This window comes from Tenrec ecaudatus, chromosome 8 (genome assembly GCF_050624435.1).
Source record: "Tenrec ecaudatus isolate mTenEca1 chromosome 8, mTenEca1.hap1, whole genome shotgun sequence".
In the NCBI taxonomy this organism is placed as follows: domain Eukaryota; kingdom Metazoa; phylum Chordata; class Mammalia; order Afrosoricida; family Tenrecidae; genus Tenrec; species Tenrec ecaudatus.
The window spans coordinates 27100933-27123319 of NC_134537.1; the positions used below are offsets into that span (position 1 = coordinate 27100933).

Consider the following 22387-nt stretch of genomic DNA (forward strand, 5'->3'; position numbering starts at 1 on the left):
AGGGGGAGAAAAGGAACCGATCACAATGATCTATATATAACGCCCTCCCAGGGGACTGACAACAGAAAAGTGGGTGAAGGAAGACAGGTCAGTGAAAACATGAAAAAATAATTTTTTGTAAATTACCAGGGGTTTGTGAGGGAGGGTTGGGGAGGGGGAACATGAGCTGATACCAAAGGCTCAAGTAGAAAGAATGAGAATGATGGCAAATGTGCTTGACACAATGGATGTATGGATTATGATAGGAGCTGCATGAGCCCCCAATAAAATGATTTTAAAAATAAAAGCCCCTTGGGGGTAAATGCCCTCAAATGGAAGTACCCAAGGAATCAGCCAGCCTAAGCCAGAGGGGACTCCCTGGGGGAGGGTAGAGGGGCCGGGGGCCTCAGAAAGGCCGGGAGAGGAGCTCCGGCTGCCTCGGCCCGCACCTGCCCTGAGCTCCAGGTGTTTTCTCAGTCGCATGCTTCACTCCCACCCGCACCCCGACTGTGGGGTCAGAGGAAGAATCTGGAGGCTCATTGGGAGGACAGGCACCGGAACCGAACACCTGAGCCCTGGCTCAAGCAGGGAGACAGCTCCCTCAAAGGCAATAAAGGCACTGCTACGTAGGAGGGGTGGCCGGTGACCAGTTAACAGGCATCCAGTCCGTCCCTCCTGGGTATCTCGCCTGTCCTGTGTCAGACCCTGGACCCATGGGCTTGGAGGCCCTGGGCTCCCAGGAGCTCGCCACAGAGCAAGACTTGCAGCAGAAAATCCGTCCTCACTCGACCCTGGCTTTTATCCGAGTAGCCAAACTCATGGAAAGACGGCCTGGGGGCTCTGTGAGTTCATTGCCTGTCCTGCGGCCAAGGCCGTGCCTCCCTCGCCCTCGTGGTGGTAAGTGGCCCCTTCCCTGGTCGCTTGAAGGGCAGGCCAGGCCTGTGCCGCCCTCATTTCAGTTCACAGGAGCAGGTAGGTGTGTCATCGCCCCGGCTCTCCTAAGCTGCTCTTTTTCATAGTTCATTTCCACAGGGAGGCTTTGTTTCCTACATGCTGGAAGTCCCCTGCTAACCCTGTGACGTTCTTTACCGGAAAACACCCTTCACCCAGTGCCGGCTGGTGCGATTCAAATCATTTAGCAACCGGACCGTTTTCAGTATAAAAAAAGATAACCTGAAAGATAGTTTATGGTGCCCAGCTATTAAAACATATAGTCTGGGGTCTCAAAGGCCTTCTAGCCCAGAAGCAACAAAGCCCCCATGGAAGCAAACCAGCCTGTGTGTCAATGGGATCAGATGTCAGACATCAAAGACCCAGAACAAAAAATCATATCATTGTGAATGAGGGGGAGTGCAGACTGGAGACCCAAAGCCCATCTGTAGACAGTTGGACATCCCCTTACAGAAGGGTCACAAGGAAGAGACGAGAGACGAGCCTGTCGGGGTGCAGTATAGCACCGATGAAACATACAACTTTAGTTCTTTAATGCTTTCTCCCCACCACTATCGTGACCCCAGTTCTACCTTACAAATCCAGCTAGACCAGCGCATGTACACGGGTACAGAGAAGGGCTGGAAACATAGGAAATCCACGACAGATGCACCCCTCAGGACCAATAATGAGAATATTGATACCAGGAGGGGAAGGGGAAAGTTGGGGAAGAAAGGAGAGACTGATCATAATGATCTACATATAACCCCGTCCCAGGGGGACAGACAAAAGAAACTTGAGTCATGGGAGACATCGGTCAGTGTACGATTTGAAAAAAAGAATAACTGATAAATTATCAAGGGTTCATGAGGGAGGGAAGAGGGAACAATGAGCTGATACCAAGAGCTCCAGTAGAAAGAGGGTGTTTTGAAAATGAGAGCAACAAATGTGCTTGACGCAATGGATGGATATATGGATTGTGATCAGAGCTGTACGAGTCCCCAATAAAATGATTAAAAATAGTTTATTATTTCATACAATTAACAAATAAGAGCAGTAAGTGGCACAGAAAGCTAGATTATGTTACAAGAGTGTAGCGTGTTAAAGTATTAATGAAAAAATATGTAACACTTGATGAAAAACAAACACGTAAGATAGTTCCCTATTGCTGCTTAGTTGGCATCCTCACTTGCAATATTCTTTAATCTGAGTACCACTGGGTCCACGATTATCCTTAACCATCCTCCCAATTAAGAGCAGGATCCCATTCCTTTAGAGAAAGACCAATTAGACACTGGCCATGCTGTTGGATATATTAGAAACAATTAAGGTGACTCTCTTCTCTGAACGTATTATGTTCAGCTGTGGAAAAAACCCTTCTGCTTCTGCTGAACTTGCAAAAATTATACTGAAATTATTCTTAGCTCTTTGAACCCTTTCAGGAATATCTCATGGGAATTTGGGGCACAACACAAAGCTGAAACGAATGACAGCATGTCACCTTCCAGATGTTTGGCACTTTGCTCATATGTTATAGGTTTGTTTTCTCTTCATGAAGTAGCAAGCAAACACAAGGGGGTATAAATGTAGTATTTCATCAAAAGTAGGACGCGTTTCATGAAATGGATTACTCTTCCCCGCACCGGCTTCATCACATCTGGATCCCCCTGGGTGGACGGACGTGACTGCAGGCACCCAGCACACGCTCCTGTGCAGAGGGATGTTCGAAAGAGCAAGGATGCCGTCAGATAAACACCAAGGGGAAGGCAGGCCACGGCTTCCAGCGCGGGCATTCTAGTCGAGACCCCTAAGCGATGAGGCGCAGAGCCAGAGCCCGCCTAGCGTCCACGAAACATAGAGCAGCCCCACGAAGCGTGCATCGTAAAAACCACGTGGACAGAGGAGACCTCCCCTCAGCTGCGGTCAGGGTTCCAGCACGTGGGGAGAGGGAGAAGACCACCCATCTCTGCCGTACAAAACCCCCACCCAACACACCCTCCCACCAGAGTGATAGGGAAACTGTACTGGAAATTCAAGTCGTCATGGAGGGAGGGGGACATGTGCATCTCGGAGAAGGCAAGGTCATCCCTGTTGGCAGGAAAACGGAAAGGAGCAGCCTCCCATGGGGAAGAACACCCAACGATACTTCTGTGGAACCCAAGGGGAGAATGCGCCTGATGGTAGTTTCGTAATTGGACACGACGTCGTCATCGTCGGTGACCCAGTGGGTGTGCTAGACAACTGGGACTCTAGACTTTGTTCTTGCAAGGCGCACACATCCTTCGAAGGCCACACCAGAAGGGCTCAGTGTGGAAACCCCAAGAAGTGAACAGAGCCTCTAGACTTAGGGCTGAAACCCCCTCGCGTGGGAGGATGCAGGTGACTGGGCCCAAGGGCACAGACCTGGCAGGCTTGGTCTTTGCTTCAAATCTCGTGCCTTGGATGCCCGTGAATGGTGGCCCAAAACTACCATATGCTTAGGATCTTAATGTCCTCCTTGCTGTATTATCACCTGTGTCAACCTGGTAGGTGCCGCGCTGTTGTGAATGAATAAGATTAGAAAATGTGCCCTATCACCAGCCCACATGTGTAAACAATGTCCGGTCACTTAAGAGCCCCACCTGTACAAGTCCATGATTCACAACATTTTCGTTTCTCAACAGTGCTTTAGATTCGGTTTAAAACCACCGGCTAAACGAATGACGCTATCGATGCGCGGTGGTCACACGCTGGACTGCCAAGTGCACGGTCAGCCAGCTCTGCAGGAGGACAAGCGTTCTGCTCCAGTGAAGGAGACTCCAGGCTCCGAGACGCATAGGGCCAGTTCTACCCTGTCCTATTTTAGAAACAAAAAACCACCTCACTGCCATGGAGCCAGTGCTGACTCATAGCAACCTTATAGGAAATCAAGGGACCGGCCCACAGTGGTACTCTGCTGTGCTGTGCATGGCACGGCCGCCCTGAGGATGGGCCCTCCCTGGGCGCCGGGTCACCGTGGGACTGAGGCCCATCGTGCCCCCCCCCACCGTACCCCCAGCACACGCAAGGTGGGCCTCGGGGCTGAAGACATTACTCGTTCCCAGTGATGGGCTCCTAATGAGGACAGAGCGCCAAATTAAAGTTTATTGCCGAAAAAAGTGCGTGTTGTCAGCATTTGTACAGCTACAATGAGAGGCCGTGCCGAACTTGGTAATACCAATATGCAGAGTTCAGTGAGTGGAAGCTGCGCCCAGCAGAGGAGACGAGCTGTCTGCAGGAGCATTCTAAAAGATAAGTCGTCTGTGACGGAAGCAGAAAGCTCCCAGCATGCTCAAGATGTGATTCAAAGTGTGTGTGTGTGTGTGTGTGTGTGTGTGTGTGTGTTTCTCCCACAACCTCAGGGGAGCAGACGACCTGCCCCCCAGGGCCACCCCACCCCTGTTCTCCCTGCTACACTCACCACTCCAGATGCCTGGTTCCGCTCACAAGTACCAGGTTCATGAGGATCTGACGCGGTGGGGACCCAGAGTGGGTGGTGCAGGCAGAGGACCCGTGTGTTCCGTTCTGACCTGCTGTGTGGTGAGCTGTGGGGAATGAGGATACTGACATCTCGGGCCGGCTTTCTGTGAAGGGCACTCACAGCAGGCAGGGGCTGCTGGGCCCCGAGTAGGCATAACACTAACAGGAGTATTAGCTGGGAGAGCCTGAGGTGGGAGGTGGTTCAGCACACAGCTGCTGGCCTAGCCTGGGTGCAGAACACACTGAGGCTCTCAGGCTGAGCTTTGGCCACTGAGTGGTCGAAGTCCCCAAGGGCCCCAGAGCAGCCTGCCCCAGTTATCCCTGCACAATTGCAAGCAAACAGTCGTACATGGGCGTGGCCTCTACCCTGAAGCTAGCAATGGCGTGTAAATAAGAACCTGCTTGTGGGAGGGTGGGGGTGTGGGGGGTAGATTAAGCTTTACTACCTGTCAACTCATGCCACCTATTCGAGTTTTTATTACAAAGGGCTCCGGGAGTCATGAATGGTGTGGTGAAGTGAAAATTCTTAATATGGTTCTTCTGCCCATGCCTCTAGCTCTCAGCAAAGAATTGGGCGGGAACATGCACATAAAGTGTAGATGACTCCAAACTCAGGGATTGGCCACTTTTGCCATTCCCCTGGCTGTTAAGAATGAGACACCCCAGAAACCATCAGACCAGAGACTCAGACCAGGAGCCCCTGAGACAGCACGGGAGCAGCACCGAGCTCTGAGGCCGTGGCGCCTGGCAGCAGGCTGGCTTCCTGGCCCATGGAAGCAAAGGCCAGGAGACCACGTGGCTGAACGGCTGAGGACCAGAGAGACCTGGCTGCTGGCCAGGAAGACAGCTGTGGACCACAGACTGTGACCTTAATGTTCTGTAGTAACTCGTTGCCTTCCCTGATAAACGCCCATAATTGTGAGCAGTGTCTGTCAGTTCTGTGTGGCCATTGCCACAAAATCGGGTGTTGTGGGAGGAAAGGTGGCCATCAGCCCAGGGCTGGTGAGGAGATGGAGTCTCCTTCGCCCTTCTGTAGCTACAAGGGGTTGGATGTGGCCCGAACACCGTCTTCTCAAGTGAGGGTCTGATGAGCTGGCGTGGGTAGGGGAGGAGTGCCTGCATGGTGCGCATGGTTAACTGGCTCAGTTGTTCCCTGTAGGGTTGATGGTTCGAGTCTATGCAGAGGTGCATCGGGAAAAAGGCCTGACAATCTCCTTCTGAACAAGCAGTCATTGACGACCGTGCGTAGCACCATTCTACTACCCCCCCCCCCCACCTCCACATGGCGGTGTGAACTGGATGGGGTCAGCAGGAACTGGTTGTAAATAGGGGGTTGGGGAAGACATGATCGGCCTGTGTGAATTACAAACACAAGCGCATTCCACTGGAGGGTATAGTTTTATGTAGCCCGGGAATCGACAGCTGCCCAACAGCAGGATGTGGTTCCTCCTGGATTCAGTGATTTGTGACGTGGGGCGACACTCACAAGCTAATGGGCCAGAGGGGAGGGAACTCATCAAACTCAGAACGCAGGTATTTCATTTTGTAGCACAAATGTAACGGCATCTAGAGAAAAGCCCAGGAAAGACAGACCCCAACTATGAACAGAAAGCCCTGAGGGACCTTTATCCCCTTCCTCTGGCCCTCCCAAACTCACTGCCACCAAGGAGCTTCTGACCCAGCGTGACCCTCCAGGAGCCTCCAGGACAGGGGCAGGTGGGACCGCCGCTGGGAGTTCCCGAGACTGTAACTCTCGAAGTTAAAGGAAGCCTGGCTTCCTCCTGCAGAGCAGCTGGGTTTGAACCGCGTACCTTGTGGTGTGCCGCTCAGCACGTAACCACTACGCCACCAGGGCTCTGGTACTTAACATCTGCACGTGGTCGTCTATAAAGTATGCACTTTATGTAATGATATGAGCCCTAGTCAACTGGTGATCAGGCAAACAGACTAGAACCTGCAGAGGAAGGCAGGCTCCGACGGAGACCAAGACCCGTCCTCCTTTGCTTCCAAGCTGGAGTTTGCCAACCATCACCGCCATCACCGAGCAGCAGGCTGTGGCGGCAGAGTCTGGTGGAAGGTGGCAGGAGTACTGGGGGTGGAATGTGCCTCGTTCTAAACCGAAGGTGGCTGCCGAGTGACTCGTGTAACCCTGACCTTGTTTGCAAATGTTGTCAGGTGCTGTTGGGTTGGTTCTGGCGCAGTGACTGCACAACAGAATGAAACACTGCCTGGTCCTGTGCCATCCTCACAATTGTTCTTGTCTGTGCCCACTGCTGCAACCATGTGCCACTCTTGTCCAGAGGCCTCTTTTTTGCTGCCCCTCCACTTTACCAAGCATGCTCCTCCAGGCCCCTCTCGAGGACATGTGTAAAAGATGGGTGCGCAAATAGGGTCTTTGGAAAGGTTTCCAGTTTGCATGAAGTCACACGGAATACGGTCATGTTCCTAATCCCACCTGAGTCACGTCCTAGTGTAGAGACCCACAGGGACAGGCAGGCACAAGACTGCCACATGACCATGGAGTTACACTGCAGCTACAGTCAAGGGTATCGGAAGCTGAGTGACAAGACCCTCCCCTGAGCCTTCAGAGAGAACCTGGCCCCACCAACACCCTGGATGCTAGCCCTCCAGAACAGGCACAATCTCCATCCTTACAAGTCACCGAATTTGTGATACTTTGTACCCAGCGCGAGGAAACTCAGGAAGACTGGACAAATCATTTTTGCTATTAATCCTAAAATCTTACATGCGATCTCACATTATCTTTAGATTGTCATCTGCTTGTAATATAAATTTTTATTTCAACACTAGGCCTTGTCAGGTGCGTTGTGCTTTCAATGCACCCAGCCATGCTTTATTTATTCCAGGCAGCTTCAGCAATTGTTCTGAAGACCCCTGGATGCAGATCACAACCCGCCTTCCCCATCGGGGCTGACGTCAGTTCTAAATGGTCAGGCTCCAGGCTGGCAGCAGCTCCAGGCTGCGAGTCTCCGGCTTCCCAGGGTCAGGGATTATGCACTCACTAACCCTTGTTCCTTAGATGGAGGATGGTGAAATTTCAGTTCACGTACTTTGGCCATGTTGCCAGAAGAGACCAATCCCTGGAGAAGGACATCATGCTTAGTAAAGGAGAGGGTCAGTGAGAAAAGAGGAAGACCCCCGACATGATGGCCTGACACAGCGGCTGCAACAATGGCTGCAGTCAGCGAGCGTGCAGATGGCACGGGACGGGGCAGTGATTCTGGCCCGTGCAGTGTCAAGCTGGCTGGAGGCACCTACCAACGGCCTCCCTGGCTGTGTTCTGAGGAAAGGCATTCTGGGGATCTGGGGTATTAAATCTTCAATGCATGAACTCTATGAAGAGTCTTAAGCTGTCTTTCCTGGGGTCAAAACCTGGCACCCAGGGCAGGGTGAGGCTCTCAGGCGGAGCTCACACCTCAGCCCCTGGGACAGGAAACCTCCCCACTGCCCAGGCTGCGTCTAGGGCCTACCTGGGTCTTTCTGAGCCTGTGCTCCAGGGGTGGACCTGTTGCCCGAGAACACACCCAAGATGTGGACCAGGTTCAGTGGCTGTGGTGGAACAGGGATGGCCCAGGGCTGCCCCTTTTTGCATCTCCAGCACCTGGTGCGAAACTCTGGTACGCTCTAGAACTCTACATTTGACCCTGCCTACTAGGGCACAAAGGAGGTGTGTCGACAGTTAGCTAATTGTACTCTTGCTAGGAGCCCTGGTGGTGTAGTGGTAACGTGTTGGGCTGTAGCTGCATGGTCGGCAGTTCGAAATCAGCTCTGGGGAAGGAAGACTGGAAACCCACAGGGCCGCTCAGAGTCAGCACTGACTGCAGGGAAGTGGTTCGCTCTGGGTACACAGGGTGTGTGGGCGGACCTGGCCCAATGGCCTCAGCTGGCAGGTCCTCGGAGGGCTCCTCCAGCTCAAGGATCCTGCCGCCAGAGCCCTTGGCCTACACATGCATGGGGGATGGGCAGGGAAGCTGGTGGCAGAGGAGCCACTGGACAGGGGTGGGCCTGGCTTCTGCAGGGCCAGCAGGAGCTTTGTAATGCCCCCAGCCCAGCAAACTGGCTACCCTGAGGCGCTCCCCATTCGGGTCCCCTGACAAATGGAGACCCCAAACTGAAGTGAGTGGATTTCCATTCCCTCCATTGTCTACCTCAAAGGACTGCAAGTAAAACATGGAAGAAAAACCAAACACTCCCTAATGCAAGGCCTTTTCCACGCAGGAAAGGGGTGGGGGGGTGGCGCCCTCCACTCCCCACCCTCACCCCTCCAGTGGTGGACCCACCTGTTCTTAAAGGTTTGCTGTCATTTAGGACCTTGCTATTGCTCCCAGAGCCTCGGTTCCAGCCCCACCAAGTTGTCACCTACTCTCTCGGCCTCAGTATGCCTGCGGCAGGGGGCGGTGACTTCTTGCACCTCGACCTGTGTTGGGAACTTCTACACGGAGGGTGCTAGTAGGTGCCAGCTGATGGTGATTCCCCCTGAGCAGAGCAGTCCCTTGGGGTTGTCCAGGCTATGGTCTTTATGAAGCAGGTCACTGGGCCTGCCCTGTCCCCCACCCATTGCACCCCACCCCCCACTGCCCTGGTCTTGGGCTGGGTTTGAAGCATCAACCTCTTGGTTGAGTGCAGCACTGGGCCATCTGAGCTACCCAAACTCACCGCGGTCAAGTCAGTCCCAGCTCTTGGCTATCCCACAGGGCAAGGGAGAAACCCTGTGGACTGCTGAGGCTATAACTCTCTGTGGGAGTAGAGCCTCATCTTTCTCCTGCAGAGCAGCTGGGGGTTTTGAACTGCAGACCCTGAGGATTTCAGCCGAGCTCGTGACTGGTCACCAGGGCTCCTTTGAGCTACCCAGGGACTTCCCAGCTGCTGCTGCTGGTGGTGTGGGGCACGCAGGTCCTTGTTAATGTCAGACTCCGTGCCAAGGAGAGGATTTGTGGGGTTCTCCTGCCTCTAGTCTTCACACAGGCAGCTCTCCGGGCCTGGCCCCCGCTGGGTGCAGTGCAGAGCGCTCACCGCCCGTACCACCGCGGCCCTTCTTCAAGGGGACGATGCATACAAGCTGCTTTCGGTCCTGGCACACAGAAAACACCCGTGAAAATGTTCATTTTGCAAACGTGGGCTCTCTTTTTAGCTCAGATAATGTTATCGCCAAACGACAGACACTCTCTGGTGGGAGGGTGAAATACTCCACACTTCAAAGTCTCAGATTTGTGCTGGTATAAAAGGGGGGAAAAACCCAAACACACATTTATTTTACAGGGTATTTTCCTAAAGAGTTATACACAAAGGAGGGCTGCGTGTCTGCGGGAAAACAGAAGGTAATCGTAGGAAATTACAGAAGCGTCAACATTGTGCTTCACACATGAAAAGAGGCAGGTTTTACAAACAGCTGCAGCCCGTGAGGAGTGCAAGGTGTGAACCGCCTCGCGTGGATGACGGCGTGGACGGCGGCGTGATGGCATGGACGGCGGCGTGATGGCGTGGACGGCGGCGTGGATGACAGCGTGGACGGTGGCGTGGAGGCCGGCAGACAGGCTCTCGCAAGGACCGGCCTTCAGAGCGGCCCTGCTCTGGTATAAGGCTCTTGATTACCCATGGTCATCACAGAGAGCTGGGATGCACGCAACTTTAATTTCCCAAATTAATTTTGAGAAGCGCCTGTGTACTGGGCTGCTCACAGCAGCACGGTGTCCCTGGGTGACAAGCTCTCCTGTCCTCTGCTCAATGCTGAGGGGGCCACAGGCAGAAAGCTGTGCACACCTCACTCTCCTCGTGGAAGAAGCCAAGACGTGCCCGTGAAATTGTGCAAACAAGATACAGGAACAGTCGAGAGGTGACTGTATAAATATGGTTTAATTTGTGTTTTTATCTTTCTTTTTGGCCCAGTCGTGTTTATGGGTGTTTTGGCAGCTTTCTCGATGATCTGTTGCCTCCTATTACCCAAGTGGAGAATTAAATTTGTGGGAAGGAGTGTTATGATCAGTCCCAAAGGAATTCTGATGTATTAACTGGGCCAGAAAGAGGTGGTTAATAAAGAAAACCAGGACTCTTTCAAAGACAAAATCAAACCCTAGAGCAAACCCAAAAAGCATGTCAGCTGCCCCACTCGGGCTCAGCCGGTCTTTCTTTGTCTCATAGCTCAAATGGGGGGAGGCTTTCCCTTCCTGGAAAGCAAATCCCCCTGAGAATTTCCCCCAATTTCAACCTTAAAAGCCACAAGGTAAAACAAAGAAGCAAATCCCCACCCCACCCCCACTCAATCTTAAAGCCCTGTTTTTTCATGTGCCAAATAGTTAGGAACCATAAATGCGTGTTAACGGCTTTATCCTTTCTCAGAAAAGCTAAGGGTGTGTTTGGAACCACTGTCAATTCTAAAATAAGTCTCGGCTGGAGTAGAAAGCTCCATTTGACACTGGATTTTATTTTTTGGTATGCCTTCCCTAGTAGCTTTTCTACAAACTGTGGAAACATGGGAATGATGTCAGGTGTCCTCAAGAGCCTGGAAAAGCGGTGCGTCTATTCCCACGGGCCCACGCTTGGTTCTAAGGGCAGAACCAAGCACTACCCAATCAAAATGGTAAGTCTTCCACCGCTTTCAGTGTTCGACCATTAATCAGGCTGTTTAATATGCCTGTGTTCAGTGCCTACAGTACACGTGGCGGTCTAAACATTTTCTAAAGTGCCTATACATATGTTTGTACAAATTAACAGTATGACGTGAGTATTACAGGGATTTTTTCCAGAGTCCATGACAGAAAAGGCATAGAACTTAAGTTGAAACTACATATGCGATGTCTTCCTGGTCGTTCTGGAACGCAAGCAGAGTAACAACTCTGGTTCAGCCGCGTGAGATTCTCAGAGGATTACTGATACTGAAAGTGCAAGGACAGACGCCATTTCTTGCTTGTGCTTACCTGGGAAAGGTTGTCTGAGCTCCAGGAGCATCTGCTATTTAGAATACAGTGGAGCAGCTCCAGTTCTATAAAAGACATCGTAGTAAGTGAAGCTTCGTGAGCTATTAATTATAAAGAGATTGTGCAAATATTTACCCACCATTATTAAATCTGAAAATTCCATTGAAACTGGCTAATTGGAACGGCAGCTCAGAATTTTAAAAAACAGGAACCCAGGCAAATGCCATAGGTATTCTGGGAGAAAGGGTCGCATCTGAACCTTGCCCTCGGTGGAGCAGTGAGGCCTGAGAGAGCAGGTACCTGCACGGCCAGTGCCCAGACTGGGCAGGGAGAGAAAGACAGCCCTCAGTGTCCCCAGCCAGGGAGATTCAGGGAGGTGGTATGCACAACCCAAACCTACACCCACCTACCTGCCTGCCACACATTCACTGGCTCACAGGCAGAGGTCTGCCCAGGCCAGCCTTCAGCTTGGCACCAGAGAAGCTGCCCCCAGGGAGGGGAAAGCCCCCCGGCCTGCAGCAGTCTCCCCTGCCATCTCCTGTGCCTGGGCCATACACCCTGGAACTCTTCTGCGGGTCGGGCCTTTTGAGCCTTTACACCTCAGGGAGGTGATCTTGATGCTTCATTCTCATCCTTGTAGGACTTTCAACTACCTCTGCCTCCGAAGAAAGTGCCAACTCCGCCTGGCAAGAAGTCCTAGTAAATCACAGGGGCAGGAGCGGGCCAGAGGGAGGCTGCAGGGAGGGCAGGCACTCTCTCGATCCACCGGTGGTGACAGAGGAGAGGGATGAGCTGGGCCCGAAGGCAGTGAGCACATTTGGATAGTTCTAGCTTCCCGGAGCCCTATTTCCCTTTTCCTGGACTTGGAGCTGTGCCTCATGATGTTAGGTGTGGGGAAGGGCAGGTGACCAACTCCCAGGAGGAATGCCTGATGCAAACAGAGGTTACAAACAGGCCTCAGAATGGAGCTCCATAGGAACTTGGAATTCGAAGCTACTCTGGGTGAGAGAGACACCGTGTGCAGAGACCATGAAGATTACTATAGGGAAGCGGATGAATTTTACACAAAATAGTTTCTCCTGACTTAGCAGTCAACTGTTTCAACTGCTCTTGCATTTGCATAAAAAATCCATGCATCATACCCCATTTCTCACCTAAGTCATTCTAATGCTTCATACAACCAAATGAAGCAGAATTCATCAAACCTATTAGATTCGTTCCGAATCCCTAAAGGACTGCTCGCGTTAGCATTTCCATGCTAATAACTAAAACTATGATTTATTTTTCATTTCTTAAGTCTTTAGCCGTGGCTGCCTCCTACATATAATACCTATATAACTTGCTAAATGTTGCCCTAGATTGGAGGAACAATTAAAAAAAAAGCAGGGGCGGGTAGGTATACTGCACGAGCGTTCCCGTGGGCCCCTCCCCTCTCCCCTGGGTCCCCATAGCGTGTGTCATCCCTTCAGGGGCTCTTCCATGGTTAGCAGGCTGCAGAGGGAGGCGTCTGCCACAGCTGGATTGAGCCCCAAACTGAAGAAGCCATCACTGGGGGTGAAGGGCTAGCTCAGGCAGGGCGTGTGGACACAGGGCAGAACTGGAGTCAGAGCTGGCTCCAGCTGGGCCTCCCTGGGACCCAATGCAGGCATGGGAGGAGGGCAGGGGTGTGTCCTTAGGGGTGGGTGGGAACTGACACAGATGGAGCTGGCCAGCAGGCATACGGGGGGCCTCCACCCTGGGGAGCCCCTCAGGCTGGCCCACGCCCGCTGGCGTCTCCCCTGCAGGCCTGTCACGACCCCAGGGAAATTAAGGCTGGCTCACAGCGCGCGGTGCCTTTTGCTACATAGAAAGTCAGTCGGTACACCGAGGGAACCCCGGTGAGAAGCTGAGCCGGGCACGCACGCGGCGGAGCTGCTGGGGCGGGGAGTGGGGTGGGCGGGGGTACGACAATGGCCGCTGCATTGGAAGGGGGGCTGCGGAAGGCTCCGCCGGGCCTCACACGGTGGTCTCTATTGTCTCGATCACCTCGAAGTCCGACTGCGACGGGGACAGGAGGGTGCACTCGTCCGGCTCCCAGCTGCTCTCGGGGCTGTAATCCTCCTCGGAGCTCAGCTCGGCCCCCTCTTCCGTGTCCTCGTCGCACGATTCCACGCAGTGGGCCCCGATCGCGTTGATCCCCGAGTCCTCCGAGCTCGACGGGGAGGCGCAGGGCTCTCTTTTTGGCGAACTGCTCTCGGTTGAGATTAAGGCATCGTGGGCGGAGCGCTCCTCGGGGCCTGCGGGCGGCGGGGGCGGCGCGGGCTGCTTCTGCACGTAGCACATCTTCCCGTTGATGCACTTCACCTGGTAGTTGTCCAGGAACAGGTCTGCGATCGTGCAGTACCTCGGGGCGTCGGGGGGCACGGGCGGCTGGAAGACGGACGCGAACTTGAGAAAGTGCTGCGTGAGGGAGACGGAGATCTGGATGGTGTTGGTGGCTTCCTGAGGCTGCGCGGGGATCTCGGTGCTCGGGAGCTGCTCCACGGGGGTCATCGGCTGGTACACGTACTTGCCTGTGGGGGGCACAAAGAACACGCCTGAAGACCCTGGTGAGCACTGCTCTCTGAGGGCTCTGAACGCCCTCACCAAGGTCCCAACCACCACCTCTCCGAAGCAATGACTCCCAGAACTCTTCGAATTGATCCCATCGGCTGAAAAGGGCTGGCATCTAAAAGTCTGCACCTGGGATGTGCAGCCCGCTTTAGGAAGCTTCTTTTATGCGTTTTCCATTATAAAGGACCTGTGGGGTGGGTGGGCGGGACTACTAACCCATTGCCATCAGCTGGATTCTGCCCACCGTGCCACCTCGGCTGTCATCTTTTGAGTCACAGACTGCCACGGCTTTCTCCCAGCGGGCGGCTGGTGGAGTCAAACCACTTTCCTTTCGAAGCCCAGCACTTAACCACTGAGCCACCAGGGCTCCTTAGGTGGCTCCGGTAACCCTTGTTTTACAGGTAACTAACTGATTTAGTATGAAGCTAGAATAAGCGGTCCGTGTTGTGGTGGGATAGAACCCCAGAGAGTGGAATAGATAACACACGGCCACATTATCGCCCCATTTCTAGCCTTAATCACTGCATGTTAGCAGAGGAAGGATCCACATGATTCTGCTATCAGGATCATGGAAGAGTGTCACTTGCTAGCTTTTTGGTGGGAGAGAGCCAGAGAAACAGGCAGAGGCTTGATTAGACAGTCCCGGTCACTCTCGATGGCTAAGGTGTGACATGAGCTCTCAGGAAGACAGCTCATCAGGTGTGGGAGACTGAGAACCTGGAAGCCAGTGTGCATGGCCTACTCCCGGCACTCGTGACCACAGGCTTGGCCCACCATCATCCTTCGTGAGAGGCCCAGCTCCACTGTCTGAGATAGAGAAAGCGCCTCCATGCACAAGTTCCTGGAGGGATGTTTCTGCACATCACATCCACCTCCCTACACACTAAAACATAAAGCTGTCTTCTCCAGATGCTTGGCCTGGTCCCTCACATACACAATGAAAGGATGCTTTGCTCCCTTTGTCCCTTTTCTTGATCTTGCATGCCTGGGACTCCCGTGCGGGCTTGGAATACTCCAGCTTAGCACCTTGCCCTTTGTTTGATGTGGATGTGCACCACGAGGCCTGAATGCCTCCAGAGCAACAGAAACCCACTGTTACATACATTCAAGACTCTTCTCCCCCTCCGAATCCCTGGAGAATGGAGTCCCCTGCGCTCTGCTGTCTTCTTTCTTTGCCTTCTTTAATTGTGTACCTCGCTCCACAGGACTGTTTGGCTATGGGGCTGGACCCCACAATTGGTGGCCACAGAGAGAGTTAGTGGTACCGGGCTGGGAAACACTGTTGGGTGTTTCTAAAACAGAGAGAGGTAGTAGCACAGGGTGGGGAGACACTGTTGGGTGTTTCTAAGAAACTAAGCCACCTATTTCCTCCTGCTGCTTCTCTGCCCTCCCCCTTACATTGAGCAAAGCTGCCCAACCAAAACCAACACCAAGCTCACTGCCATCAATACTGACTCCTGTCGATGCCCTGTGGGTTTCCAAGCCTGTAACTGTTCACAGGAGTAGAAAACCCAGTCTTTCTCCAGAAACTACTGGTGGTTTCATACTGCCGATCATGCAGGTCGCAGTCTAATGTGTAACCACTACACCACCAGGGCTCCCCCAAGCTGCCCAAGTGCTGAGGAAACAGTACAAGACAACCCAGTCCTTATGTCTCAAATGATTTCAAAATGAAAAACTGAAGGGAAGTGTGATAGGTAGATTTATTGTGACAACCTGGCCACTAAGAACATGTGGGATTAATAAGGTCACAGCTTGATTGGAGGGCAATGAGATAAATGGCTCGGTGAGACTTGCCTCGCTCTCTCTTGCTCTCTGGTGACCAGACCAGTGTGCAGCTGCCTTAGCTAGTTTTCTGCCTCAAGTTGTGAGCTACACTACCTGTGGGACAGCCAACCCATGGGTCATGTTGCTAGAGCTTAAGGTTCCTTTGAGACCTGCTTCGCCACACTGCTGGTGTGTGCATCGCTTGAGCATGGGGCTGTTGGACCCTATCATCTGGCTGATTGTTGGTGAGAAGCCCTGCTGTTTGCTGCATCTGGCCAGGCTGCCTGCATTGCTCTACAGAAGACTAGGCTGTCTGCTTCCTTGACCTTGGACCCAGCAGCCCTCATGAGTTGAAGGACTTCCAGTTGAACTGAGCGCTCTGTACTGCTGTGTGGACTAATTAGCTGTTACATTCCTTCTTGCTGTATGTGTGTGTGTATGTGCATGTATACAAAATCATAAGTGTCCTGGTTTTGTTTCTCTCAAGAACCCTGTCTAACACAGAATGGAAACAAACAAACAAACCCTTGGGGTGGGGCGGGGGGGGGCAGAGACAGATTGATTTTTGGAGAGGACAGGGAAGGGCCTTGACTATTCTTATGCTTGGCAGGTGGGCCGGAGGTGATAGAGTTTGGGAGGCTGAGGGCAGCAAGCACTCAGGAAATGCTCACTGCTGAAAGCTGGTTAAACTCCTTCTGGCCAAAGAGCCCTCCAGGTTAGTGACCCCTGAATTCATGCATGTAAGAATCTGCCCAGTCCTCAAGAGTCCATTGGTGGAAAAGAAGGGCCTCTTCAAAAAAGAGTGCTAGGAAAACTGGATTTCCACATGCGGAAAAATGAAATAGGATCTTTGTCTCACCATATACAAAGACAGATTCAAAATGGATCGACGACCTAACTGTGAAAAACAAAGCCATGAAATCCCTAGAAGAAAATGTAGGGTCACCTGTCAGGCCCAGCTTTGAACAATGTCCTGTCTAACACAACAAAAGCACAAACAGCAAAAGACAAGATGAATAAATGGGATCTCATAAAAATTAAAGTGTTCTTTTCTCATCAGAAGACTAAAAGTAGCGAGATAAGCTATTGGCTGGGATATCTTTGGGAACCATATATCTGATAAGAATCTAATACCTAAAGTATACGCATATATAAAACGTCAACAACGTAATAAAGAAAATGAAATCCAAGAGAGAAATGAGCAAGGGGCTTGAATAGACGTTATGCCAAAGAGACTGCTCACATGGCCTCCAACCATGGGGGAGACGTCTCAGCGCTGCCATTCGCCCTCAGTGAGATTCAAATGAAAACCACATAGGTGCAAGCCACACCCACTTTCAGAACGGCTTAGAATTTTTTAAGAATACAAAAAACAAGCAATAAGCTCACTGACATCAAGTCGATGCCAACTTATAATGCCCTTGTGGGACAAGGCAGATCTGTCCCTGTGGGTTTCTGAGACTTAACTCTTTACAGGAGTGGAAAGCACCCAAGCCCCGTCTTTCTCTTGAGGAGCGGCTGGAAGCTTCAAACTGCTGACCTTGCAGTTAGCAGCCCAATTCAGAACCACGATGCCACCAGGGCTCCTTTAAAAGGATGAGGGAACAGCAAATGTTGGGGAGGATGTGAGGGAGCCTTGCCCACTGCTGGCAGGAATGCACAATGGCAGCGCCGTTGCAGGAAATAATGCAGCGGTTCCTCAAGCAGCTAGGAGGACAACTACCATGTGGCCCTGTACTTGCAGTCCCGGAATGCAGCCCACGAGACCCCGAAGACTTCAGAGCAGAGGCGGAAAGGCTCGAACACCAATGTTCCCTGCGGCACTTTCCATAGCAGCCCACAGATGGCAGCCACCTGAGTGCCCATCACTGGCTACGTGGGTAGGACCAAGAGTGGTGCACACCTCCAGTGGAATACTACTCTGGCCGGCAGAGAATGGAAGTGGTGACATGTGTCACCGGAGGATGGCGCTTGGAGACATGACGCCAGATGAATTGAGACCACCAAACACTACTAACATGGTCAACAAAGGTGCTTGCGAGGGTTAAACCTGAAAAAACCATTAAAACATTAACTTCATGCCAGGTACTCTTAAGCACTCCATTGCTGTTGTTCATTCTGAAGCAGATACTACCTGGAGGTCTCCCAGATGCCCTGGGGGCCCACCAGGATGGCCAGTGGACAGACTGCCAGGCCTGTGACACCTGGCCCCAGCCTCGGGTTTCCCCAATGGGCCACCCTGCTAAGCTGCTCCATCTTCATAGCTAACCCTTCTCCTCGCGCCCTCGACCTGCTTCCACAGCGCCTTCCTTCTGATTGCCAGACTGATCTCTCCTGGGCCTCGATTATGTGCTAGGCATTGATTGCGGCCACGGAGCTCAGCCAGCAAACAAAGCAGACTGCGCCCCTGGCCTGTGCCATTCTGCGGGTCCTCTAGGCCAGGACACAGGGCAGCAGTCACCGAAACAACACAGGTACAAACCATGGAAATGATCAGCAGGCAGGCCAAGGAAGCCAAAGTCAATTCAGGATGAGAAACAACACAGAGTGTCACCAGAAGGTGCAGACTTTCTGGTGTCCCGAGGCTAGCTGACCCCTGATTGCCCTAAGGAAGTGTTTCAATGTCAAGCTGAAGGAGCCTGCCCTGAAACCATCTTTAAACCAAGCAGTGGCTGAGCTTAATTAGCAAAGGGGAAGGGGGGGGGGAAAATAAAGCAGGAACCCAGGGAAAGACGACCCCCCTGGCTGGACTGCTCACCCTTTGTCCCCTCACCAACGTGTCACAGACATTTCTAACATGGGCTGGTTCTGCCAGAAACACCTCAGATTTATTTTGCGCTAATTTTGGGTCATTCAAAATCTTTTACTGCTAGAAAATTTCAGCACCCCCCCCCCATTTGGTTACAAGACCCCATATGGGGCTGTGACCCACAACGTAAGAAGCTTCCCCCCAGAGGCCCGCTAAAGGCCGGAGTCTTGCAGGCAGTAGTCAGCGCTCAGGGTGAAGGAGAGGACTGGCCTGTCTATCCGCTTCCATTCCTGCCTCCTCGTCTCACTGTCTGGGTGCAGAGACAGTTCATGGGGAGCACTGACAGACTTCCACAAACACGCTGGCACCTCTCCGCCAGGATCACACGCGGTCTGGATTAAAGCCCAGGACGAAAGATATGCACTGGAGGAGCGGAAGAAAGTTCCGCCCAGCAACCTGCCAGGGCTGGAGAAGGCGCCAGGCAGAGCAGGAGTGCCAAGTGGAGCCGGGCTAGGAGACAAGGCAGAGGCGGGCCTTGTGCAAAACCACTGCGGTGGCAGAGTGTGGGTGTCTGCGGGGCAGAGGGGTGACTAGGCTGGCTGGAGCAGGGGCTCTCCTGTGACTGAGACCAGGAGACCCGTCTCACTCTATCCTCTGCGGGCAGCATCGCCCTGAGGTCAGACACAGCAGGGGAGCCGCTGCAGAGTCAATTGGTACAATGAAACCTTGAACCTGCAGAGGACAGGCAGTTGGGGGGTGGGAGGGCTTCTGAGAGCATCCTGGGGAGTCTGATTGAAATAAGCTGGGCCAGGGGTGTGTGGCGGAGGTGTGTGGTGGCAGGTGTGTGTGTGTGTGTGTGTGTGTGTGTGTGTGTGTGTGTGTGTGTGTGTGTGTGTGTGTAAACGAGAATGCTCTTGGGGTCTCCATTTAGGGGTTTCACCCAGCAAATACATCTTCTCCTCTTCCCTCTAATCGGGAAAGTGCTGCTGACTGACCTGGAGCCGTTCTGCAGAGCTGGTTTAATTCAGTGATTGGTCAGAAAGGAGGAGCCGAGGGAGTCCTCTCTCTAGAATGGGTCACTAGGGGTGGCGTGAAGCATGAAAACCGTATGTTGGAAAAGAAAATAATGGATGCTGACAAGGCAGCCCGTGGAGATGCAGAGCCTGTGAGGTGCGGGGCTGGAGGGCCGCCAGAGACGGGCAGGCTGGGGGAGTGGGACACAATGGGATGTATGTGGCTCGTGGTCCACCTACAGCCTACACAAGGAGCGAGAGGCTGCCCCAGGAGCCCCCTCTCCTGAGCTGACGACAGTGCGAACAGGCGAGTCATGGCTTTGGGGTCATAGATCCTTGATCTCATGACCGGTCCAGCCTCCTGCCTTTCTCTGCCAAAACCACTGGTCCCTGGGCTGAGTCACCAGACTGGGCAGCAGAATTCTAACACTACAGTGTGGAAAATACATCCATTTTCCAAACAAAGAAATGTGCGATGCAGCAAATGTGGTGAACCTGGAACCAGAATGCGTTCAGAGTTCTGCTATCCAGGATTTCACAGCTAGATTGTCCTGCAGAAGCCACACGGGGGGATGGGAAACCAGTAATTTAATGGGCAGATCATGCTGTCAGCCAAAGCTACAGCAAACAGTCTAAGACATCTGCCACACTTTCCTACTGAACTGGGGATGAAGAGTGCACTCACAAGAAAAGAATGCTAACCAGTCAGCCTGATCTAAGAAAAGACCATCTTGAAGAGTCTCAAGTGATCAATGCTGGCCGAGGGGCTCAGTAAGCGTTCATGGAATTTGAAAAATACCTCTGCTTAAGGTCATTGGGGGGCGGGGTGGAGACTTGTCTGTGCATTATCCAAAAAAACCTCTTTTTAAAAAAATACACATCCAATGGCATTCTGAAACTTCAATTTTTAATCATCAGTCAAAACCGAAATGAAACAATTCTAAATATCAGTGAGATGCCACTTAAAATCAAAATTATTTAACACATATATCCATGAATTTATATTCTCCTACATAATTAAAGAAAATATACACGGGGGCGGGGCATATACCCCCCAAAAAAGGAAAACAGCTCTGCTGGGCGGAGCTTTCATAGTACGTGTTTTTCCTGCTAAGTGAGCAGCTAGCAACTTGCTCTGCGTGCACCCAGCAGCGTCACCTGGTAAGGTTCTCTCTGGTCACAGTGAATTTTTTTTGTAAAAGCAGTTTCACTTACACCTCGTTTTTTGTGATGACCAATTTAAGAGAACAGCATGGGGCTATGAAATGTTCCCTGCTCAGGACAAATGCCACAGAAACTGTTGCGATGTTGCACACAGCTTACAGCTGTGGGACAAACTCAAGTGCACGAGTGGTTTTCTCATTTCAAAAACGGTGACGTGTCTATTGATGACAAACCTCCTTCTGGAAGTCTGTCAACTTCCCGAACAGATGAAAATGTCAACTTGGAGTGCATTTGGAGTTCATTCCACCTGGTCAAACAGTTAATCAAGTTTTCTATTTAGAGGTTCTGAAAAGATAGCATAACAGTTAGGGCAAAGAATGTACGGATGTGCTTTATACAATCGATGTATGTATATGTATGGATTGTGATAACAGTTGTATGAGCCCCTAATAAAATGTAAAAAAAAAAAGAAAATGATGAGGGCAAAGAATGTACAGATGTGCTTTATACAATTGATGTATGTATATGTATGGATTGTGATAAGAGTTGTATGAGCCCATAATAAAATGTTTTTAAAAAAAAGATAGCATAACAGTATGCAACAAAAAAAGGCCTGATTTGTGGCAGATGGGGAACTGGTTTTGCCACCACGACAATGCACCTTCAGGCAGCCATCTCAGTACGTCGGTTTTTGGCAAAAACAAAACAAAGCAGAATGCCTCTCTTGTCCCATGCACCTGATTCACCTGACCTCATTCTGTGTGACTTCTTTTTGTTTCCATGAATGAAGAGGGACATGAAAGGACAGCAATTTGATGACATAGAATTGGTGAAGAAAAAAACGAGTGGGGTACTGTCAGCCATCCAAACAGATGAATTTGAAAAATGTTTCCAAGAATGGAATCTCAGATTTAACAAATACATTAAGTGGAACGGAGAGTACATTGACAGTGATAAGGTTGTTTTGTAAAAAAAAATTTAAAAACATACATTTGGGGGAAAAAAAATCCAGTTTTAGGGGGTACCCCTCATACTCATCATGTTTTTTCTTCAAACCAACCTTACTGCCATCAAGTGAACTCTAACTCACAGCAACCCTATAGGACAGGGTAGAACTGCCCCTGTGGGTTTTCAAAACTGTAAATCTTTATGGGAGCCTCGTCTCTCTTCCATGGAGCAGCTGATGGAGTCGAACTGCTGACCTTGCCGTTAGCAGTCCAACACCTACGCACTACGCCACCAATAAATTCTTTTTTTTTTTTGAGGGCGTAAGAATGAAAGCTTTAGTGAATTTTTGGGTTTGATCTCTTTCCTTCATGTCTGAATAAGACTAAGATTCTAGAGATATTATATCAAAGCCTTATTTTTTTTCCTTCTTTTTTTTTACATTTTATTAGGGGTTCATACAATTCTTATCACAAACCATACATATACATACATCAATTGTATAAAGCACATCCATACATTCCCTGCCCCAATCATTCTCAAAGCATTTGCTCTCCACTTAAGCCCTTTGCATCAGGTCCTCTTTTTTTTTTCCCTCCCTCCTAAATTCTAATAATTATCTCGTTTCTTTTGGATCTGCGGTTTTAAAAGCAGTGCCATGGGTGGGGGGAATCCTGAGATACAAATAACAAATTGAGGCTGTATTAACCAGCTAAACAGTATCCACACTTCACTGTCCATTGCACTACTCCTGAATGCCCCACGGAGACACAAGTGACGGCACAGAATTCAGCGTGGAGCTTCGTGCCTGGACT

At 51.4% G+C, this 22387-nt stretch overlaps 1 protein-coding gene across 4 annotated transcripts in view; it reads right to left on the bottom strand.

Annotated features, from left to right (window-relative positions):
• Window positions 1-9635: 9635 nt before the first annotated feature.
• The window catches only part of C8H3orf70 (chromosome 8 C3orf70 homolog), a 77801-nt gene continuing 65049 nt past the window's right edge, over window positions 9636-22387 (bottom strand). The window contains exons 2-4 of one of the 4 annotated variants that reach the window (XM_075556166.1): window positions 13368-13894; window positions 11343-11407; window positions 9636-11236 (exon numbers count right to left, since the gene is read on the bottom strand). In XM_075556166.1, the coding sequence (XP_075412281.1) occupies window positions 11381-11407; window positions 13368-13894 (554 nt within the window). In that variant the 3' untranslated portion in view covers window positions 9636-11236; window positions 11343-11380. Of the gene's footprint in view, window positions 13895-22387 lie in introns of all 4 variants that reach the window. The other 3 variants (XR_012785714.1, XM_075556165.1, XM_075556164.1) reach the window with 3 other exon arrangements.